The sequence below is a fragment of the Lycorma delicatula genome, chromosome 5, assembly GCF_047948215.1.
Source record: "Lycorma delicatula isolate Av1 chromosome 5, ASM4794821v1, whole genome shotgun sequence".
Lineage (NCBI taxonomy): Eukaryota > Metazoa > Arthropoda > Insecta > Hemiptera > Fulgoridae > Lycorma > Lycorma delicatula.
The window spans coordinates 41,172,177-41,198,040 of record NC_134459.1 but is presented as its reverse complement, the minus strand read 5'-3'; the positions used below and the strand labels follow the sequence as shown (position 1 = coordinate 41,198,040).

Here is a 25,864-nt window from a genome sequence, read left to right as displayed (position 1 = left end):
GGTTAAATGAATTCATTCGACTTCTCTTGAGTCTTTTTTTCGCAACATTATTTGTACTCATAATGTATTAAAAACTAAGTAATTTATAAAACAAAACTTATAAATAATTTTATGGGTAATTTGTATTTAAATAACAATTTTGTTCATAATTTACTATTCTGACCCTAATAATATGAAAAAATATATATATATATATTTACAAATATGACTGTGTATGTAGATAATATGTATTTATTTTAACTTTACTTATAGGAAACTGTCTATCTGCAATCAGAATGATATTACTTCGCTCCCTCACAAGTTTACTTCTTGAATCTGAGAATGCTAACAGTCCAATACAGACTTTATAACTTTTTTTCTCTAATGATATATTAAACAAATTTGTCCTTTGCACCATTATTTATGTATATGCAAAATAATAAAATCAATTCACTACCATAAGAATAGAGCCGACTAAAATTTATTAATTTAATGTGAATAAATTAGTTTTAAAATTTCACTTAAGACTCAACTACTTTCAAGAACTGAAACTCAAAGAATACTATATTCCTTTTTTTCTGTTTAGCCTCCGGGAATCACCATCAGTTATTACTTCAGAGGATGAATGAGGGGATGATATGTATGAGTGTAAGTGAAGTATAGTCTTGTGCAGTCTCAGGTCAACCATTTCTGAAACGTGTGGTTAATTGAAACCCAACCACCAAAGAACACCCCTATCAACGATCTAGTAATCATATCCGTATAAAAGTAACTGCCTTTACTACATTTGAACTCTTGACTTTGAAATCAGCTAATTTGCGAAGACGCATTCACCACTAGACCAACTTGGTGGGTTTCAAAGAATGCTGTAATCGGATGATAACCTTAATCTTCGGATAAACATAATTAACTGGGCAAGTTAGACTGACCAACCACATTAGAAAAATTCATTAAATAAACAAAAAAGTGAGAATTTATTTAAAAAGATTTAAATTTTAAAGAGAAACCTGAGTTTTAACATAACTGCCAGCCAAAAATCATACGATTCATGTTATTGTTGTAATAATTTAATTTATAATAAAAAAAGTATATATTTATCATACGCAACTGGAAATACAGTATAAATTAGAAAGGAATCATTTACAAAAACAAGTTAGTCTATGAATGAATCAGGAATGGTTGGTATAAATATATTTAACCTTTCATTTGAATGTTTAGAATGACACATCGTTTGGTTATTATTTACACAAACCTGAATAAAAAAATATTTCTTATGTATGATTCATTGCCTAGGCTAGCGTACAGTTGTTCGCCAGCAAAGAGCGAGAGTGTAGCATAAACGGTTGAGATCAATCTTGTGCTTGTTTGGCTTATGTACTATTATATACAGTTATAAAAATATAAATAAATATACTTTGAACTAAACACTAAAAGCCGATTAGTCTGCATAATATTTCATAACATATCTATTTCAGAATCTAATAAAGCAAAATAAATTAATTTAATAATATATAAACTCAGGATTAGATAAGTAACTAATAAGTATAAGATGTGAATTTGTTTATTGAATGGGATAAACAATAATTGTACTGTATACATACTGTCTTTAATTGAATAGTAATTATAAACTCGTACTCATTAGGCAACAAGATATACAGCTATACTATTCATCAGATCTGTACCAATTCGGCTTGGACAAGCTATACCTCTTTAACTGTCATCTGAACAATGTCCCAGATTGTGTCACACAAAAGAAAAATTTGATTTTCAATTATTTAAGTGTTACACAGTGATTTAACATGAAAATCTTCTCAGCTGGGACAAAATCTACTGATGTGGAAGTAAATCTTCTCTTTGATTGATAATTATTTGACTACACCAATGTTACACTACAAACTTGTGACATGCACAGTATGTCTGAAAAGCTCCTGAACTAAATTAAATAAAAATACAGATTTAAAGATAAACAAATTTACTCACATCAGCCCTCTACAAAGAACTCTTTTCTAGTTATGCACTTGTTGCAGCACCAGTAGAGCCCGTCAAATGCTCTGGAGAAATCACTTTGTGGGATCAGATAAAAGAGTTACCATTGTTGAACTACACAAAACATGTTGGCAGTGGATTATTTGTTGGATTTGGTAGATATTTAAAATAAGGGTCATCCAAGAACAAATTCATTATAATATGTAGAATAACAAATTTGCTGACTACCTCCCCCATATTAATTTAATATCTGCATACTAAATTATTCACAGATTAACTTCCTATGTTCATTTTGTATTTGACTCCTATTCGCTCACACAGGTGTGCATGCACACACTTCAAACTTTCTTTCTTTTTGTTTAACTTCGGGTCTGCAGTCAAGCAATTCTTTCCGCAGAGGATGAGATGAGTGTTTTGTAGTATGTGTGAAAAATGCCATGCAAACATCCAGCTTCTATCAGGTAACATATATATACTGCTAATGTTTTAAGGAATTTCAATTGCAAAATTAACCTTCAGCAGGCCTTCCTATTTCTTTCCCTTTCAGTAGTTCTACATTCAAATACTAGCAAATTATTTTATGATCAAACAAACCAATAATTTATATATTTTTGCTCCCCTACCCACTCTAAATCCTACCTTTAGAATCAGATTCAAGCTGCAAAATCAGAAACCACACTCTGCTGCCTTAACATTCAAAATGCATTCAACAATCACTGTCCCTCAGTTTAATATACTATTCATGTATCACACTAATGGTATAAACTTCTACAGTTAATATAAATACAATCTGTGAATACAAATTATCATACATTGGAGGTCTAGGGAACATCCAGTACACATTTCCCTATAATCATTTCTAATTTTTCAGAGTTCATCTACTTTCATTTCACTCACCAAATTTCAGAACCATTAACACTTCTAACTTGACCAATCATTCTTCAATATAATGCAATTTGGATCAAGTATTTTCTTATTTTTCTCTTCCTTTTGTTTTAGTTTTTGCTGCATGGATATGGTGCGTTTCCAACAAGAATGTCACTGTAAAACAAACCCAAATAATCTACAGCTCAGTTTAACACTGCATTTTTCTTAACCCTTAAACCTCTCTTTACATCTAAAACATTAGGGTCCTTTTAAAATGCTTAAGTGTCTAAAACTAGAAGGAAGGATATTTTAACTTAAAATCTCCAGTGTATTTTATTTTTAAAATAAAACCTATGAAATATGTCTTTTGATAATGTACATGAACAAATTTGAAAAGCTCATTTTATTAGATTTAAAAGATTTATTGTTTGTAATTACAGGATGAAAAATAGAGGTGAGCAGCAAGTGTTAAACATATACATGTCTCCTAATGTTTATTTCTAATCAGCCACATGTATATTGCAGCTCCATCATTACTTTGCAGAAAGCCCACAGCAAGGAAGTTAAAAATATTAATTTGCATAAATAATTTATTTTTTAATTGGATAGAATGTAAACCTAGATTAAAATTTGTCTTACCAATGAATCACAGTAAGGAGAAAAAAGGTTTAACTGGAAAAATAAATGATATAATACTTTTTTTAAAGTTTTCAATCTTTTTATTTATCATGTTTTCTATTTAAGAAAGTTGGTTTGTTAAAATTTGTTTATTTATAACAACTCGCTTTCTAACTTTAATACTTTCAAAACATCTTCTCTAGGCTTTTACTCAGCTCCTTCATTAGTAGTATTATTATTCCCATGAACATTTTGAGAATGTTGGAAAAACTAATAAGATGAAAGAATACTGAGAATCATTTTTGTTATTTGTATGCAGTAGATTTTGTACATACCTGTATTGTCAGTAAATTTCCAACCTGTAAAAGCAAGCAGAGCTGCTAGGGATTTTTTTTACATGTAATACTTAAATTTTATAGAACATAAATTTGTTTTAATTAGGTAATTTAATAAACTGGTTCTAATTAACAAAAAAATACGATAGATTAGTTGAATGTGCATCCAGTCTAAGTTTTATTATATTTTTACAATGTTCTGAAAAATTTAGAAATTGTATTCTAAAATTTTCACCAATAATTAATGAATGAATATTAAAAAAGCTGAGGCATTAGCCTTACTCTATTATTTATATGACCACTATGACTAAAACATTTACACTTGCAGCTTCACCTCAATACTTTAATGTTGTGCAACCTGACTTGTCTTCTAAAATCAACAAATCACCCTTTGCTAGAACAGAAAAATTCTTTAGTTTCACTTTCTGTTGCTTTAAAATGCCCTTGCAGAATGGTTGTCAGAAGCAATAAGCTCAGAGATATTTAATCCATTCTTTTAAAAACATTTTCTATTCTGGTGTAGGACATTAACTGGAGTTATTTCTTTAACAGTATCAATGTGGCACTTCTTACTTCTTTTAAATAAGTGCACGTTCTTTTATATTATAGTTCAATTGTTCTTGTAAAGTAACTGTCTTTTTTGGACTTTCTGAACAGTTTGTTGATTTTCATACATGTATATCATATTCACTAAAATCTTATGTACTTTACCAATGAGAATATTATTGAATTAAATAAATTCTCACGGTAAAACTATATCTTGTTATAAAAATATAGGATTAGGATATAAATTATAATGAACATGAAATGATTAAAGAAGTGTTTGTTGTATAAATGAGAATTCTGTTAGAAAGAAGGGATAAATAACAATATATATATATATATAGGTTTTTGTTTTATGAAACTTACTTATTTATAAAAAAACTAAAAGATATTAAATATTTATTTATACTGATACCTTCTTTCTCTTGTATGTATAAAAAAGGGGACAAGAGGGAAATATTGATAAATGCCATGAAAAACCAACCTTGATATACGAGGGCTATCCAGAAAGTAACAAGTTTTGCTGTTACTTATGATGTGGAGGTAGTTTGTGCATTAGCTACACTGCATGAAGGACTGGAACTCATCTTGTTAAATTTTTACTAGTTCTTAAAATGTGTGCTGATATAGAAAATTCTGCCAGTTGTGAAGTGACATCAGTTATTAGATTTCTATGCTAAAAATCTAGGAACCCATTGAGATTTATCAGGAATTATATATTTATGGGAAAGATGCAATGAATGAAGATGCAGAGTGGGATAGTGGTGTATCATGTTTAAAAGTGGCCACTCAAATGTTAAAGATGCAACCAGCCTGCTGTTCTGTCTAATGGACTAGTAGCGAAAGTTAATGAAAAGATTCACACTGATTGGGGCTTTACCGTTACAAAGCTTTCATTTCAGTTTCTGAAAATTTCACAAAGCCTTTTGCATGAAGTTGGGTTACCAAAAGTTTTATGCTCTAAGAGTTCCAAAAAGTGGTTAAAAACCAGGTAACAGAATTTTTTGATGAAGGGATATAAAAACTCATCCACAGATATGAAAAGTGTTCCAGTTTATTTGGCAACTACATAGAAAAGTAGTTTAAGGATGTATTTTCATATTGTATGTAAATAATTTTTTTTTGAACAGCTGGTTTTTTTAACCAAAACATAAGTTACTTTCTAACAGCCCTTGTAATTTTAGAATTTTATTCTTTTCCAAAAAAAATATAAATACAAAGATTTAAAAAAAAATGACGTACTGCTGCCTGGATTTGCCTTTATGTGTCGGCCCAACTTTTTCAAAGTTTCCCAAAAATTGTGAATTTAATGAAGACTTTCAAATTGTACATTTGCTAAAAGAAATAAAGCCTCTTTCCTATTTTTTGGATATTTTCTAGAGCTATGTTAATCTCTAATAGAAGATTAACAAGCACATAAAATTTGTTGTCGATTACTTGAACCACTTGCTTAGTTTGACCTACACATTTACTGTATGTCATATTCATGTATGAAAAGAAAAATTAGGAAGATAAAGAAAAATTATTAACAAATTTGGTATAAAATTTTATTAATATTATTTAACTAGCAGAAATAAATAGTTCATTCAATATAACTTGCTTTGAAAATAGCACACTGTGGAACAAAGGTTTGCTGTTAAAACCAATATGATATATTACAGTAAAAACTTTCATCAGCGAGATGGCAATAGACAAGTTAATGCCAGTTTGGTACTATTGAATCAAATATCTCACTACTTTTCTATACTAGAGCAAAACATCACCTTAGTTATATTGTATTAAAATTTGTGAGAAAAAAACAATTAAATTCAAAGTTATGGAAATGTTTTCATTTAATTCCCTTCATAATAATCTTATTTTAACAACATAAGCATATGTTCATTCTGATGAATCATCTTTCTTATCTTTCTGCCATTTTCCTGGTGCTTTACACTCAGGGTATTTTTCATACAGAAAACTTTGTAGTTGTCCATACTGAATTCGTAACTGCAAACCTGTCTGTAAAAAAAAAAAAAAAAAAATTCAATTTATGTTCATCATTATAATATGATATATAAAATCTTATATAAAAAATAATCATCAATTAGAAAAAATTTGATTTCAGAGCAAAATCTAAAATTAACACATTTTATATAAGATGGGTGACTGTAACTCATCTTTGCTCAGTTGAATGGTGGACAAGTATACGATGTGTTTAAAACTATATTTTTCATTAAGACACCAGGTCGTTTTTTGTTGATTTTGTATTTTTCAAATTTGGCATTTCATACCAATGTGTACACCAAGCTGTTTTGCTATCTATTGGGATAATTTTTGAACTGTGTTAGTGAGATGGTATTTGTGAGGAAAGGTTGTTTACGTGCGTGTTGTTGATTTATTTTCCATGTTTATTCTATTGATACAATTATTTCTCTTATTACTGTTTTTAAATGAGCAAAATAAATGATATTTATGACCCTAAATTAGTCAACTTTGTGTACGATATCTTGGATGATAGTGATGGAGAAAATTCTGATTCTGATAAAAAAATTGAGGTTGTCTATTGAACATGAATAAATTAGTGAATTATGTTTTGATAGTGATTCTAAAGGGGAACTAGATGATGAGAATAGAGACCCGATGTACGAATATCCAGTTATTTGTGATTGTGATTTGTATTTATCGGATGATTATTATTATTAATTATGACCACCAGCGTTCAAAATGAAAAAAAATTGTTTCTGTAACTAACCTTCAGTAAGTGATATTATTTAATAATTATACTTCTAGGCCTACTAGTGCTTCTATTACCCTCTTAGTTTTCTTCTGAAATTTCTAAAACTTCTGCTGACAATTTTGTACCAATTCTTTTATACTGTATTGCAATATGAGACCTCAGAATGAGAGGAAAAATGAATAGAGCAAAAAAACTACAGAAGTATTTAATGAAATTGGTAAAACCTTTGCTGAAAAAGGCAGACATTTTCTGGAGAAACTTCCGCCTACTGAAAAAAGCATAGCCAACAAGAAAATGTAAAGTCTGCATCACCAAATTAATTTGTAAGAAAAGAAACAAGCTGGAGGTGCCCAAGTTGTAAAGTTGCAGTGTGTTTACTGGATTGTTTCAAAGTGTATCATATAAAGCCAAATTATTTGTAAAAATTAGTGTTTTTCTTTACTTATATTTAAATTTAAAAAAAAATGATCACTGTATTAACTCTCATAATTATTTTTTTATTATAAAATAGTTCTAAGATTAATTTTGTTCCTATCTACACCTAGTTTTCATGTGTAAACAATCAGAAGTGTGAGAAACAGTAGTATTCACTCTAAGTAAACATCAGGCAGACTCTTCAAAGTGATAACTAAATAAATTTATATTAATATTGAAAGAGTATGTTCTGCAGTGTATGTAATAAAAATAAATACAATAATTACAAAAATATTTAAGTGCTTGCTTCAGAGCTATTTTTCTTCTGCGTTTGAAAGGGAAATAACAACACATAAACCGATATTAGTCTTTTATTATTTTTTTTTTAATAGAACAAATCTACATGTCTTTTTCTTTCAGGTGATAAAACTCTTGTAAGGAAATGTTAGAATTATGATAAATAGGAATTTTTTTTTAAACTGTTCTAAATTGCCCAGTTACCATGGACCAACCACTATGTGCCCAGAAGCCCAGAGTTCAAAGTGTTAAATTCAAAAGAAAAAATCACATAAAATTAGAAGAACAAAGCTTGCACTGAAATAAAAGGCAAAAAGAGCATTTTGTTTGAAATTGTGTAACATGAAGATGGATCCTCCAAAAACACATTATAGCAGTGGTCTTCTTTTTTTTTTAATTTGGCTGACTGAAGACCATATGAAAGCAACATTTTGCATTCATTTTTCTTTCTTATGGACACTCTCTTTCCTGGTCTTCAAGTAGTTCATGCTTTGGCTTTGTTTTGCCTTCTCTCTCTTCTCTCCAGATGTTGTTGGTTTCTTTTTCTCCTTCTCTTGAGAAACCCTTAAAATTTTGTATCAGTTTTCTGAAAATTGTTCTATCTTATACTATTTTTTCATATATTTTAATTTTTTTTAGGTACTAGAAACAACTGAAGTCCATTGATTTCCATTTTTCTTGTAAATATGGTTGATTTGTTTTGTGAGCTGTTATTCATTCTCATAAGTTGGCTCTTTTTTTGTGATGGAATCTGAAATCTAAGCACCATTGTATTTTAAAAGATCTTTATTGCTTCTGAATTTGTATTTGTTTACATCTACCTTTATTAGTCCTAGGATTTTACTGAATATTTTCCTTTTTTCTATTATATTTATTTCACCTGATTTAAAGTTAATATGCATTCTGATTGTGCACACCTTCTGGTTACCATATTTTAATTCCAGATTTTGGATTTATTGAGATGTTCATTTTATTATAAATATGTTTTGTTAGTCAATAGGCCAATACCATTATTCTCTTTCTTGTTCGCCTTTTTTTATATAAAACATTGTTTTGGATTATTTCTTCCAGATAATTAAATTAACTGACTCTGCTGATTTTTTCATATTTCATATTTAGGGACTTTGGCAATCTGATTTTGGGCAAGAATTCTTCTTTTTGACAATAATTTTTAACCTTGATTTCTTTTAAGTGGCTTAGAGATTCTCCGTTTCTGCTGTAGTTTTGAGATTCTTTGAGAAAATTTGCAATATTGTCAGTAAAGGCTAGGTAATTAATTCCAATTCCTGTCAATTTCAGAGCCAGTTTTATTTGAAGGTGTATTCCAACTTCTTCTATCTTCTTCTCCCATTCTCTTATCTCGTTCCTATTTTAATTTTGAATTGTTCTGAGAGTTCTTCATCAACTTTAATTTGGATCAATACCAAATTCTTCTAGGATTTTAAATAGGGAAAGTGTATAAGTTGAGCTGTATACTTTTTTGAAATCTACTTTAGCAACTTTATTAAGATATTTTTTCACTTTAATTAATATAAGTAATATTAGCCTTCAGTTTATATCTGAAAGGCTGGTCAAAGAAACAAAAAAAATGTTTTCACACATGCCAAATTTTATTATATTAAAAAAAAAAGAAGTGAGATAAAGATTTACTACCTAATTTGTAAAGAGAAGTAATAAAGGATAAAAAACAGTCCAGTAACAACAAAATTATTAAGATTTGCAGATGTTATTCTGGTCAAAATTGAAATTAGGAATAAAAATTTAATGAATGATATGATTGGAGGAATATGTAATTTGAAAGTAAACAAAACTCAAAGGCAACAAAATGTGACAGATATGAGAATAAACAGGTTTTAAATATTAAGGGTAAATTAAAGAACTTTATTATTAATCAGTAAAATATTAAGGACAGATGAAATGAGAAACATTATCAAAAGTAGATTGGTAGAAGCCAGTAATAAAATTTTCATACAGGAAATATTTATAAATATAAAACACTTAATTTAATAATTAGAAAGAAATTCTTAAAATCACTTATATGAAATGTAGCAACTTACAGGGGTAAATCAAAAAATGGAAGGTTGTAAAAAAAAGAATAGGGGCTTTAGAAATTTTGTTTTACATTACTGTAAAGAAGCAGATGAATTAATAATTTTGACCTATTAGAGAAGAGAGATACTTATAACAAAACCCTCATAAAAACTAGAACAAGGTTAGTGGGCATGCATTAAGGACTTAAGGTTGGATAATTTGGATATGAATTGTAAAGGATATATATTGTAAAGATTAAGGTTAGAATACAGATAGAATGCAATAGAGATGCTTTTCTGATCAATCTAATAATAACAAAGTACAGAAATACAATAGATAAGCAAACATTCTCAAGAAAAAGAAGCATTAGTTAGTAGTAACTCTTCTACTTAAAAACAATATAAACATAGATTAATTACCTGAAACAGAAAATCTTCATAACATTCAAAAATTAATTTTAATCTACTTTTATATTTAAAATATTAATATAAAAGTTCTAATAGTAGTACTATTTGAACTGATACCTTTGCATGGCTCCTTCGCCTTTCAGTTTTCAATAAATAATTTTCATAACTTGGCAATTTTGTGTAAAAAGGAGGCCATTTCTTCTTTTGTAATCTGACTCTGTTTTCAAGACAATACTGAAAACAAAAATAAAGATTAATATAAACAAATATATATATATATGTGTAAAATACTTACTCAGAAGTATACATACAAGAGGTTATCTCTAAAGTAAAGACAGTTTCATTGTAAAAAAAATGTATTTTGAAAACTTTATAAATATATTTTATTTTTCTTAAACTACATACCTTATGCTACTTCTCTACATAATCACCACATGAATTAAGACATTTATCATAGCGATACACCGGCTTCAATGTATCTTCGTCATATTCTTCTGCTGCCAGCCCATTTAGCTACTGATTAACAGCATTTTTAAGTTCATTGTTACCACGAACTGCTTACCACCCAAAAATTCTTTAGATTATCCACACAAATGGTAATCAGAAGGAGCTATGTCTGGACTATATGGTGGGCGACTGTAAATTTCCCATCCAAATATTCTCAGTAAATCACGTGTCAGACCCGCAACATGTAGATGTGCATTATCGTCGAGCAGGACAACGCCTTTGGTCAGCCGCCCATGTTGCCACTTTTGAATGGCGCGCCATAACTTAATAGAATTTTGCAATAGGCTTCTGCATTTACAGCTGTTCCACGTGGCAAGAAATCAATCTGTAGTATGTCAAACCGATCTCAGAAGACTGTTGCCATCAGTTTGTGTCCAAATGGCTGTGGCTTGACCTTTGTTGGCCTGGTTGGTGATTGAGAATGATGCCATTCACTTGATTATAGTTTTCTCTCTGGTGTGTAATATGAAATCCATGTTTCATTGCCAGTAACAATTAAATTAAGGAACTCATCACCTTTTTCTGTGTTGCGCATCAAAAATTCCAAGGCAGATCCCATTTGGATTTTTTTTGTGACTTCTGTTAAGATGTGTGGCTCCCAATGTGCATAAACCTTTCAAACCCTCTTTTCCGAAGCGTAATTGGTCATGAACAATGCCACCAATAACAGCTCTTGAAACATCAGGAAAAAGAAGGACCAGGTTGAAAATCATTGAGCGACAATATTTTTTTGTTTCATCATCGACGCATTTCAACAAGTACTCGTAGATTACTGAGGGCCTCCCGAACATTCATCAAGCACATTAATTTTGTTATTTCTAAACCTTTCACACCATTTTTGGACGTTTCTTTCATTCATTACATTATCACTGTACACAGCAACAAACTGCCTATGAATTTCAGCTGGCTTAACATCTTGATGGTTTAAAAAACATTTGACTCCACATATTTCTGAGTCGGTGGCAACATCGATTTTCCTATTTATTTTATAATGTAATAACTTACACGTAATCAAAGATACTACAACGCGACGACTTAAACACAACAATGCAGTATGTACATTACTAGCATGGCCATGAGCGAAACAGGTTCACCACCTACAAGGAGACAAATTTCCCAGCGGTGTTTACTTTAGAGATATCCCTCATATTAATCTAAATGGAATAACATCCGTAAAAAAACAACAACAAGTATATAAATCAATAAATATAACAGTAAAACAAAATTATAATTATTTATGTAAATTTGGTGCAATTAATGTGGTAAAGCATTCTCTACCCCTACTCATACCTCCTCTACTCCAAATTGACAAGTCATAATTAATGAAGGAAAGAAAACAGATCCAACATTTTCAGATTCTATTATTTTTTTGTAAGCTAACTGTAGACCCACTTTACAGTTTCTGACATATCTTGGCTGCTTATTAACAATTTTTAACACATAATTGATCATTATAACTAATAAAACATAATTCAATGAAACTAATATTTATAGAGCTAATAATTATTAAACAATATAATTGACTGCCATTTTAAAATTAAGTAAAATGAATGAATTTAATTACAATATCTTGATCTATTTCTAAGAAATAAATTTTTATCGGAAAAACCAAAATGAGTACAATAAAATAAAATGACGGGAGGTTCACATACACCTTTTGTTTATTTTGATGCCTTGAATCAGTTCCTTAAGTTTTGCAAACACCTCCTGGGACAACTGGAGTACATAAAATATATATGTATATATATATATATAATAGGTTATGCCAGTGATTCCCAAACTGTGCCACGGCCTCTTCACAGAGGTGCCACAAAATATTGTAAAAGCTTCATAATTACGTGAACCAAGACATTTATAATTATTAACTTAATGTTAAAGTAAAAAAATAATGAACATACACAAGTTTTATTTATTTTTTTCTCTTATTTAAGAGTAGTCATACTTTTACTTAGGGTAGGGCGCCATGAAAAAATTTGAATTGAAAAAGGGCACCACAACTTGTAAAAGTCTAGGAACCACTGGGTTATGCTTTTATGTCGGGTCCAAAAAAAATCCATTAGACAGATCTTTCATGCCATTTAACATTATGGTTACTGAAGAATGAAGTAGGAAATAAAAATGTTATCCATTCAGCGAGATATTTTGGAAAAATTACAAATCAACTTGTCTGTATCAGTTGAAATATAAATCTGAATGAGAAATATAATATAAGAAATAAAGATCTTGTTAACTGAAATTAGATGTAAAACAAGACAACTGCAGTGATTTTTTCTGATACAAGCATAGAAATTTTCTGTTCCAGCAAAAATTGTAAAGAGTGATGATCAAATGAAAATAAAGCCTTTTTTCTCATTTTTGTGTTCATAAAATATCCACAAACTTGTAAAAAAATAAAATTTTGTTATATATAATTTTGTTATATTGTGACTTACTTGATTGAAATTTGGAGGTTCTTTACAATCAGTTAGGCAATTAGTAGGAGATGCAACAACTTCGGGAAAATAATCATTCTCTTCTCTGAGTTCAACTAAATGCAAATTGGTTTCTTCTGCCAGCTGTTCATGTGTTTTCTAGGAAATAGAATACAAAACAACCATTTGATAAAACTGTAAAGAAAATGTATAATTCCTGAGATTAATGTTAAATACTGCAAATTCTGCTTAAGTACAGAGTGATTCAAAGAAACGGGAGATTTTGAAAGTTCTGTTGGTAGCCGTGGGCGATTGGTACCACTTGATAAGTGGTGCCAGCCTCTCTAACCTAACCTGCCATTTAGTTGTCATGGATCCTTGGAGTGGTGCGCAACGTGCATTTGCTATCAAAGCGTTTTACAAAAACAATGACAGTGTGGAGGGAACGCGTAGAGAATTTCGCCGTCATTTTAATCTGGGACGGCACAACCGTGTTCCATCAGCACATGCAATTAAAACATGGATATCTAATTTTGAGGAAACTGGTTCGGCAATGAAAAAGAAACCTCCAGGCCGTGAGCGAACCGTCCGTACACCACGGACTGTTCAAGATTTACAAGATGCTGTCACACGAAGTCCACATCGGTCAATCCGTCGTCTCTCAGCATCTTTACAATTGCACAGTTCAAGTGTTCGAAGAATGTTAGTGAAGGACTTGCAATACCATCTGTACAAGTAGCAGATCGTCCAGGAACTGAAACCGAACGATGCAGTTGTGCGAGCACAATTCTGTAATGTAATGCTTCAGAAGATAAATGATAACGAAGAGTTTGTTAACGAACTGTGGATGTCAGACGAAGCGCATTTCCACCTCAGTGGATTTGTTAACAAGCAAAATTTCAGATACTGGGCACAAGAAAATCCTACGCAGCTACACCAAAAAGTGACCGTGTGGTGTGCTATGTCATCTTATGGTGTTATAGGCCCTTATTTTTTGAGGATGACAACGGTCTTGCGATTACAGTGACATCAGCTCTTTACGTAGCCGTGCTTGAAACCTTTGTTGTGGAACAACAAAAGAGATTTCCACCGATTCTTAACACAGCCTGGTTTCAACAAGACAGAGCAACGTCACATACTGCACGAATATCGATGGAAGCTGTACGCAGATTGTTTGGACAACGTGTCATTTGACGAAATGGTGACATTAGATGGCCTCTCAGATCGCCTGATCTCTCAGCTTGCGATTACTTTTTGTGGGGTCACCTTAAATGGAAAGTGTTCCACAGTAGACCTGCTACAACGGAAGAACTGAAGGCAAAGATCCGAGAAGCAATTGTGGAAATTCCAGTTGAGATGTTATGTCAATCCATGAACAATTTAACAAAGAGACTTCGTGAGTGTTTACGTAAAAGAGGAGGTCCACTGCAAGATGTCATCTTTAAAAAATAAACTAAAATGTATGTATCCTAAAATGCAACATTTGTACAATTACATGAAATAAAATTCATTTTCTAAAAAAAAATTTTCATTAACGTTATTTAATTTTTTAAATTTCCAGTTTCTTTGAATCACCCTGTATAAGTAATTAAAACTTGTCTGGCTTATAAATGAAGACTGAACTTAAGCACTGACTATATAATAAAAAATTAAAATTCTAAATAATAATAATGTATTATGATAAACTTAGTTTAATCTTAGTCTAAGAATCAATTAAATCTTTAAGAATTCTTACAATACAAACTATTACCAAAAATCTTACGTAATAAAACAAAAATTAGACAGGATCATACAAATTACATTTGTCATCCATACTTAACCAGCTAATTAATACTAAAATACAAGACTGATTTAGATTTCTTTAGAAATAGTTACTGGCTACTCTTCAGGATCATTGAAATTCTTGTCTTCTTTATTAAGAGGTCTTTTAATTTCATTTTAAAAACTGATGGAAGAACAGTTCACAATTTGTACATGCAACAACTTAGGAAAATAATCACTATTTCTTTTATGATCATAAATTTTTTTCATCACCACAAAAGTCTTAATTTAATTTAATTCATATGAGGAACTCAAATAGAAGATGCTTATTATTTTCACACAAAATTACATACTTTATTTTTAATAATAATAATAATAATACAGACAATTCAATAAAACAATTTTTGCAATATAACATAAAATGTTTAACTTGTGTGAAAATCTAGGTACCCTCTGTAGACAAATCTGTGTTGAGGGTTATCAATACAATAACATTTATAAAGTGAAACCATTTTTCTAGTAACCATACAAATATAAGAGCATTGAATTCTCTCAAGTTTCTTGATTCCGTTATATTCTTAGGTAACAAATTGTATACTACAAATGAATAAAAACATCTATACAGTTCCAATTTTGGCAAAGGTAACACAAATTTATCATTCCTTCTTAAATTACTGTTGACATATGTGTACAATACTCTTTACAAATTACACCTTTCATAAAAAAATCTTTAGGGCTCTAAAAACATACAAATATCTTAAGTTTTTAAAAGTGGAAAAGATTCACAAAATTTAATTATATTTGAAATCATTCTAATTACATGTTTTTGTGCTACCAATAATGGCTTTATATTAGTTAGAATAATACATACTTCCCCACCAACAAGTTATATCATACATTAATATCGATTCTTTCAAGGAGTGATACAACATCAGTAACTTTGTAGTAAAAAATTCTTTAAGAAATAAAATCTATATATACTTAATCCGATTTCTTTTTTACTTTATTTATATGTTCTTTCCAAGACAAGATTCACATCTAAAGTTACTTCCAGATACTTAACTGCACTTACTTGTGTAACCACTATAAATTCTGACCTAAATTTAAATTTATGAATTTATTTGAAATTTATTTTATATTAAACAATTTTGTTATATAGATTGTTTAATACATCAATATATAATATATTTATTAAAACATAAAAGTTAAATTATTAGCAGCATGAGTCATTTGTTATTAAATTCTTTCTTAAAATAGAGAAAACAAAGAAACATAAAATAAAGTTTCATGTTTCTTAAAATAAAGAAACACTATACCATGCTGGAAAAATGTACTAACATTTTCTATACAAACAGTGTTACGTTTGTGTGAGTATACATACTCACACAGACTTTGACAATTTGAAGAAAGAGTGGTGGGGTTACACCTGTAACACCATCAAGAAGCATCAGTTTTGTGCGGGATCTCATCGTAGTAAGTTGTGTTAGTGAATATAAAAAGAAAAAACTGATCATAAATCATGAACAATAAGGAACACAGGTATGTGAACTTTAAATTAAAGGCCACTTCATAAGGAACATTCTTCGATCAATTAGAAGATTTTTTACTCATCGATTTAAAAAAAAAAAATACGTAATAAGATAAATAATATTATTATTAAAATTATAACGTTAAAATGGGAAAATTATGTATGAAGTTCAGATCAATATAACTCAGCCACAAACCCATTATTTTCTAAAATCTAACAAGAATACAAACTCCTACAAAAGTAATATCTATGTATTCTATGTATTCTTGAAACAATACTACTACTACAAATAAAACTTAAAGAAAAGACTTGCATACCTGTCTAAGAAGTCCAATAAAAAAAGCTTTAGTGATATTTTGCACATTCATAGGTCCCTCAACTTTAGCATATAAATCCTTAATACCTAAAATCTGACAGATAGTACGAATTGCTCTGTGACAGGTAAGTCCATAGCCTTCAGGTTTCTTAGCAACATAAATTTTTGTCCTTCCAAACTGAGTGACAAAATCATGCATAACTGAAAAGATATAATTATTAAATTAATAACAATTTTAACTACACACACACACACACACACACACACACACACACACACACACACACACACACACAGAGAGAGAGAGAGAGAGAGAGAGGGGGAGAGAGAGAGGGGGTGGGAGGGAGAGAGAGGCGGTGGGAGGGAGAGAGAGGGGGTGGGAGGGAGAGAGAGGGGGAGGGAGAGAGAGGGGGAGGGAGAGAGAGAGAGGGAGAGGGAGAGGGAGAGGGAGAGGGAGAGGGAGAGAGAGAGAGAGAGAGAGTGAGAGAGAGGGGGGAGAGAGAGGGGGGGAGAGAGAGGGGGGGAGAGAGAGAGAGATACACACACACCCCTGTACATTAATTAAAATAATCCACATCCTAATACAAAACTTCCAATTTAAAACTAACAATTTATTATTATAAAACAAATTATCTTTATTTAGTGTATTCCTGAAAATAACTGTAGTTGTCATCAATGTAAAACTTTTGAAGTTCACTCACTCTTCATGTGGTAGGCTTAAATTATACAAAATAACTATATAGAATAGTTAGTTATTACACAAAGTACTAATTATATAGTAATAATTTAAATAATTAAGCTCTGATTTCTCTTTGAATAATTTTCTTAAAGAATAAATCTGATGGGTTGATAATTTCGTTACAAAGATAAAATATACAATATTGGAAAGGGCCAAAGAGACAGTTAATAACAATTATAGAGGTAGGAATCATGAATACTTTTCTAAGCCATTAATTGTGCTTTTACAAAAATTATATTTAATACAATGAAAAACACCCCCACCTGAGGATTTAAAATTATACCTTATCTTATAATTTTAAATCCCCAGCAAATTTTCTATTGTCATTACAAAGACCTTAAAAGTACAAGAATATCCTGAATAATGATAATTTTTTCTAGTATAATAGGGCTTGAGTTTGTAGGCAACAATGATATTTTTTTTTTGTATTGCTTATACATAGTTATGATGTATTGGTTACAATAGTTAAGCAGTTTACTTTACTCGCAGATTAAACTCGTCATAAAGTTCTGGTGAGTTCTAGCAATAACACCATGTTTGACCTGAGTGGCTGATACCTAAAACTGCCAATCACCATTTATTGACAACACTTAAAACTATTTGAACTTAAATAATACCGCAATCTGCTAAACAATATAGTTTTTAGTAGAACATACTGTGAACCAGTATTAACATTTGTGTACTAGACTAAGAACATACTGTTCTTAGTCTGGTACACAAGCTCTACCTAAGGATTTTCAATATTTTACTATGTTTTAAGTTGCAGCTGCTATACTCATTGTAATTGTTAAAGATTTACTGCAAAATACTGAATCTGTACTTAACAGCATCCGTTATGGTATTTCAGTTGCTGTATTAAATTTGTTTACAACAAAATTATCATATTTTATTGCTACCCTAATATGTTCTATAGAATTAGTTTGTTATGATTGTATAAACAAATACAAATCAAGACAAATTTAACATAATTCAGAACTGACAGTGATATGCATTATGCAAAACCTAATAATAAATATAGTCTATCCTGATCCACCTTTGCTACAATAATAGGAAGGAAATTGAAGAATCTATCACTTCAAGTAATACTGATCACCAAAAAATATGTATAAAAGCAGCTTCAATGGAGAAACTGATACCATATTTTAACTGATGTTAAAATGCTTTCATGAAAAGCAGATATTAGATATTTCTCCAATGAATGTTTCTATTTTATGTCTGTAAGCAATTAAGTGGACCAGTGTGCCAACTGACTCCAGTAACTGTTATTAACAATCTTAAGACAGATTGTGTCAATGAACGGCATATTTGTTTTCACAATTTATACAGTAATACTTTTTAATTAAAAAAAAAAAAACAAATTCCACCCCCTGTAAATGATGTAAATTTATGATGTGAATGAAAAAGGTAAAGCATTTAAAAAAAAAGTCCCAAAGTATTTATACTTATTAAATCAACTTCATTCTATATATGAATCACATTGTTTGTTTCAGACAAAACATACACACATACAAATATCTCACACTGTTAAATAATACGAATACATCATGTAATATTATTTTAAAAATTTCCCCCAAAAAAAAAAAATATTTTCATTTAAAGTAATCTGTTAAAATACTTTTCGTTAAAATTTGCTAAGTATTGGTACTAATATATACACTTAAATATAAACTGTACAAGTGATAATAAAAATTACAGTAATAAACAGGTTTTGGGGACAAGAGTTTTTTATTTAGAATATCCCAGCTTCAAGTAGATATGTATAAAAACTATAAGAGAAGTATAGGTTATACGACATCTCTGTAACTTCCTATATTATGATTACTTAATTAGGTTCCTACAGTATTATAATAGAAATTTCACTAACATAAAATTCACGAATGAACAAATAAATAGAGTAATTAAACAAAACTCATCAACTAAAACATCTTCCTACCCTTAGATAATTTATTAATAATATTGATAATCAATAAATATGTAGGGGACCCTACATAATGTAGGGTGAAATAACTGTAATCAGAGATGTAAATGACCTGGCATAAGAGGTGCTTCTGAAAATGGCATTAATCATCTAAGGAATAACAAGATACCATACCAGAGATCTGGTAAAGACTAGAGTGGTGTCCTATGCCCTTATCACAGCACTAAAAATATAATAATATAAATATATATATATATATATATATATACATATGAAATAAAAATATAGTTTATTAATATGGCAAGATAAATAAAATAAAGATGATACTGAGATTCATACTTACAAGTGATATCTTTATTACACTCACCACAGGGAGTAGTGCACAATTAATGTTATTACTCTCAGAGAAAGCACAGGTAAAATATATGTAAATTATAAACAGACTATATTTATTCTATATAACAATAATATTCTGTCAGATTACCTGTATGATCATTGTAACGATTGATATACATCAATTTTTGTCCAGATCTGTTCTTAGCTGCTTTTAAAGCCGCTCTTGGGTCAATTGCTTTTGCGAGAGCAAATCCAGCCAAACCTTGCCCATTACCAGTGACTGCAAATGCTGACTGGCGACGTACTTTTCCTAGATTACCAGTCATTTTAGTAACTGTTTTCATCTAAAAAAAAAAGACAAACAAAGATTTAACCAATTAAGCAAAATCTGATAACTAAGTATGAAATAAAAATCCAACTACATAATGAATTAAAAAAGAGAAAAAGCAAACCTATAACTTCAAAATGTAATAAATGTCTGTAACTTAATTGAGCTTTTCTAATCCTGTCTCCCTGTAATCATTGCTGCTCATTGCTGGATTAATTATCATAGAAAATAAAAACATGTATAGAAAACCAGCAATAACACAATTCATCTAAAAAGCCAAAATTTAACCCTTTGTGCTTGTTTAGTTCTGTTAACAAAGTGTCTCAAGGTGGCCCTGGCATTTTCTTTACCGGCTTGGATTTTTTTCACAGTTGCGCACCTCACAGCTCGTATGGCACTGGGAGTGGCCCGTACAAAATCCTGTGAACACTTGCACGGCCACAACATTTATATGGTATTTCAATGTAAATATCGTTTCTAAGGAATTATTTTATTTTCTGTGTAAAGTGGTGGAATTTGCAGGCAATATTTTCAATTAAGTGTACAACGCCAGAGTGCTTTCCCATCTTCTAAAATTCTGTCAATATAACCCTTCTGTCATTCTGTGCTGTGCTAGTTGTTGTGTGCTTAGGTAGTAATTGATAAATGTGTTAGCCATAAGCCATAAGCCCGGCAAGCTGATACAGAAAGGTGGCATCAGTGGCTCCCTTGGTGAGCTGGACAAGCCAGCTGTTTTGGCAGGGATGTTGACATCAGCTGGGAGCTACCATGTTGGGCTGGGCAGGGACTTCCACCTCCTTCATCTGCTCCTGGTGGTGATCTGAGAGCGAATGTTCTCACATTATAGTACGCTGTTGCTTATATATACTTTTTAATGTTTTTTTGGGGTGCACAATGAAAATTTGTTAATAGCACCCGGACGCAATGCTTTTAAAATAAACAAACAAGGTCAACATCATCAACGTTAAGTATAACAGATATAAACTAAATAACATAATTTATAAACATAAATTAACAATCAAAATACACAATAACATCGGAAAAATAATAAATAACTTTATAAAACATTAAAAAAAAATTACAGTAATTATTAAATATTTGAATACAGTGCACAGTGTTAAGAAACAAGTTATTCGATAACATTCGTATTATTTTCTAGCATATTTTGGATGTTAGCCCTAAATTGGATCTTGATGCAATACCATATAAAAGACACAGCCCACATGGATGTGGTATATCATTAGTTGGCAGCTGCAGTGAACCCAAATGGGTGCATCAGTCTGATTAATGACATGTCTATGAATTAAATCTAGTACGCCCATTAGCAAATGGCAAATAATAACCTCCTCTAAATAGTTACTCCTGCATGAAGAGCTCCACAGTGATACAGTGTTCAAGTTTATTGTTGATGGTAGTATTCCATTTGTTCTGCCACACTCATGAACCACCCTCTTCAGAAAACAGATAAGATCGTTCCATACAACGTGATTTGTGAAAGGAGGCTCCACAAACAAGCCTCTTTTGCAGCATGATAATTGCAATCATTACCTGAAATTGTAATATGGCTGGGAATCCAGCAGAAGCTCATACTTGTGTTATGCAGAGTCATTTCAGAAATAATGGACTGAATCTCACAGACAACAGGATGTCTGGAGTACATGTCACTAATCGCCTGCAATGAACTCATATGTCACAATGTTAGGCGGCTAAGTATATTACAACCTTATTAATAGCCTTGCGACATAAATACTGGCTATGCTGGTAAGGCCAAAAATGTATGTTTTATTGCAAACCACAAAAGCACAACCAACAGATCATTTAGTTTCATCAATACCAATGAAATGACTCACTACTGTCCACTAATAAACTTATCACAGAGCTTCAACAAAATGCACCTGTAGCAAGACGGATAAATTAATGATGCACCACACTGAGCATCCTAAGAGCAGTGGCCCATGAAGATGAATAAACCAGTTGCCATAATCCACGCAGAAATGGACCAGAGCTTGGTAGTAGTGCAACATGCATACTCAATCAACTCTGCAACGAATAAAACTCTCAGCACGTATAGCATTTTTAAACATTAAACCTTCAGTTGCTGGTTAAACCACAATTCTAAAAATCTAACCCATGTGCATGGTTCAACAGGTTCACCATGTACAACAGTTGAGGGTCAACATGTTCCCTAAAGTGGGAAAAGCAAATGCATTTCATTTTCTCCAGGAAAAATGTGAATCCTGTCATTTTGCACCACAATTCTTAATGAGTTATTGTGTTTTAGAGCAGCCTCTCACCATTAGCTGAAGTACTAGATGCAACATAAATTGAAAAATCATCAACTAATACCTACACATAATGGGTTTTCATACTCAATTCTAGTATATTTATGGTTATGGGAAACAGGTAACACTTAGGACACATCCCTACAAGGCATTCTGTTTCCTAGGGTAAAATTTTCAAATACTGTTATTCTAACTTGAACTTGAAACCTCCTGGTACTCAAACTCGACTACTGAGGAAACCCCTAATAAAAATGCAAGGCGATTTCCTTATATACCCCATTCATGCAGTGTATTTAGGATTTGTATCCTCCAAGCTGTGTCGTACACCTTTCACACATAGAAAAATGCAGTAACAAGGTGTAGGCAAAGTAGGAAGGCATTTTAAATGACAGATTCCTAGGCAAATACATGATCGGCAGATGATCTACCTTGGTGAAAATCGTATTGTTCGGGGGCAATTAGAGCATTTCTTTCAAGATATCATATGAGATGATGGTTTATCATTCGTTCCATCACCTTGCACAGGGTACTAGTCAAGAAGATAGGTCAATATCTTGAAAAATAATTTATCTTTACCAGGTTTCAATATGGGAATTATTAATGCTTTTGACCAAGAAACTGAAAACCCTGGTCAGAAAATATTTTATTATAGACAAAATATACCATAATGCAGTATCTGGGAGGTGAGAAAACATACAGAGCATGATATTATCATTTCTGGAGGAAGTGTCACGGGAATTATTCAAGGCACACCTTAGCTCATCAAAAGAAAAGGAAATATTTAATTCATTTTGCGAATCTCCAATTACAAATGGGGACTCATTTTCTATCAGCAACCTTTATCTTATACACTCAGGACAGTAAGATGATGTAAGGGAAAGCGAAATAAACAAATTTCCAAACGTGTTTACCAAATTAACTGGTATGATGACAAGAATGCCGTTATTTCCCAGTCCAATCGGTTGTGGAGATTGTTCTGATCCACAAATGGTCTGAAATTTTCTCAATATAACAGATGATGAAGTTTCCTGACAAATAGTACCCACATAATTCAGTAATGATTTCCATTTAGCCCATTCCAACCCCGTAGGGGGAAGACACCTACGTCACCTTGTGACGTTACCGGTAGCCAGACCACCCCCTTCGCTCCAAGCCCTGAGGGGCTTTACTGGAGGTCGTCTTTAGACCCTCTAACTGATTACATCTCACAGTCATCAGCCCAGACCTTAGTCGGGATGCCACTGATGTAAATGCCTCGGCAGACATTTGCATCAGTAAAATACAAGTAAAGTTAAATCAGTACTACACTCATAATAATCAAAATTATGTCTTATGCAACATAGAAATTCAGAGCTACACCCAAATAAGTTGACCAATTTAGGTCACCTAACAAGGGGAATGCAACTTCATTCCAGTGTGTGCAGGAGCCGGGGACAAACCCTGCACCACCTCCTGGTCCCATTATGGTTTTTTGCGTGCCATTACAAAGTCACGATCAGGATCGCCACCAGTGGAGGGAAGCCACATCCCCGGTCGCACGGGTTAACATACTCTGGCAGCATGTCCAGAAAGATCCCTAATATATATTTACATGGACTACAGGAAGCTATATCCATCACCTTTAGTATGGCATACTCTGTGCTCTTGCCCAGTCAGAAACCATACTGGTTGTCCATTAGCAAATGATCAGTGGGCCAATCTAACATCAATACGTACATATAGGACCTTCTCAAAAACCTTGCCAATCACAGGGAAGACCATCCACAGATTAGTGGACGGTAAGAACTAATAAAATGATCTTTGTCGCCACCTTTAAACAACATCAAGTCTCCACGCTTCTAACACGCCGGAAAGTGGCCGGCGAAGAGCAACCTATTGTATATTTTAGTTAGAGGACCAAGGACTACTGGAAGCGCTCGGACAAGAAGCTCCACTGTGATACAATAATATCCGAGGGTCTTGTGCCATGCCATACCACAGATCACCTGGTGCACTTCCGCCTCAGTGATCTCTGAAGATTCTAAGTTGGTCTTGAAAATCGGGACTTCCTGCCTGACATGCCACTAGTATGAAACCTCACCCACCATAGTGTCATCCAGGAGCAAATCATTCAGCAAAATGTTAAGGACAAGGTTCTTATCAATTACCACACCCTTGTGGGTTGACAAGGCTGACCAGAGGACATCTCTCCTGCACTTATGTCCAACGGCTCTATACACAATCCCCCACGGGTCTCTATTTCCTTATTTCTGAATGAAGGAGTGCAAGGAATTACGCTTGGAGGACCTTATGCTATGAAAGTACCTAGCCCTCGCTCTGTGGTAATTTGCAGTTAGGGCCGCACGCTGATCGGGATCGGGAGGCCAGAGATACCGTACCAATAATTTTTTGTAGATCCCTTCGTTGGGATCTTTGTAGTTTGCTGCTTCATTGGTGCAGCAAACTACTAAGAGCATTACAGGATTCTTCATGTTGAGGGGTTTTCTGTACTCCCGACGAGCCACAGGAAAGGACACTCTGTTCTAGTCTGTAATATAGCTTATTCGTACTTATAAATGCAGAATTCTCGAGACCTTGCCAAATGTGAATCTCCTAAAGTTAATACACTATATAGCTTCAATCCTGATACTGAAAGCAACATCTCTGGTTTGGTATGTATGGTTGGGTTGCACATGAATAGAAAGGTAGCCAATTCTTATTCAGTCAGGCAAAGTTGGAGTAGAAAAGGTTAGAATAAGCGAGGACATTGGTACATCAACACCTCTCTCCTTCCTCATAATCTTCTGCACAGAAGTGACTAACTGGGGCAATAGCTTTTCTTAGATCTTTGATAATTCTATACTAGCTAAGTCATGGCAAAATATTACATACTTGCTGAAATCAGTGTATTATACGGTTCTACTATCACTTCGTCCTTTTCTACGTACCTAAGGGGCTGAGTGTCCAATTCTGTTCATCTCTATCCACCTCTATCAACAGGGCGCCAATCTTAAGCATTTTAACTGATTTTGGTGAGCCACAAGCTACTACAACTAATTTATAACAAAGGAAATCTTAGAAAAGGATTTATCTTCCTCTTTACACTTTACTACAAGAAAATGTACAGTAGATAATTTACCAATCTCTCAGTTATATTAATTGTCTGTTTATCACTTGACACATATTTAGTTGATAAGGTCAGTCGAAGTCTTTTGAAATTCCAAGTTTGTTGGGTTTTTCAAGTGGACCAACAATCTCCAAAATATTTTCAACTGGAACTGACATTTGGTTCCCAGATTACAGATTACTCAATTTAACAGACCACTCAGAAAAATGCGCGCATACTGGAGTTAGGGCTTCATACAACTGGATTTACTTAGGTTCCCAGAGGACATCGATTTTAGGCTCACAATATAGGACCATCCACCCTTCAGCACGATAGTTTCCACCTTGGGATACAGTTACATTTTGTAAGATGTTAGAACACCACCGAGTTTAAGTGTAACAAGAGGCTGTGCAAGATGCTGGTGTGTTGCTGGGTACGGTATATATTGATATATACTCAT

General features: G+C 32.1%; 1 protein-coding gene across 1 annotated transcript in view; it reads right to left on the bottom strand.

Annotated features, from left to right (window-relative positions):
* Positions 1-5,861: 5,861 nt before the first annotated feature.
* The window catches only part of mRpS5 (mitochondrial ribosomal protein S5), a 39,814-nt gene continuing 19,811 nt past the window's right edge, over positions 5,862-25,864 (bottom strand). The window contains exons 6-10 of the mRNA XM_075365960.1: positions 19,858-20,053; positions 16,718-16,917; positions 13,133-13,270; positions 10,311-10,427; positions 5,862-6,326 (exon numbers count right to left, since the gene is read on the bottom strand). Of these exons, the coding sequence (XP_075222075.1) occupies positions 6,207-6,326; positions 10,311-10,427; positions 13,133-13,270; positions 16,718-16,917; positions 19,858-20,053 (771 nt within the window). The 3' untranslated portion in view covers positions 5,862-6,206. The remainder of the gene's footprint in view (positions 6,327-10,310; positions 10,428-13,132; positions 13,271-16,717; positions 16,918-19,857; positions 20,054-25,864) is intronic.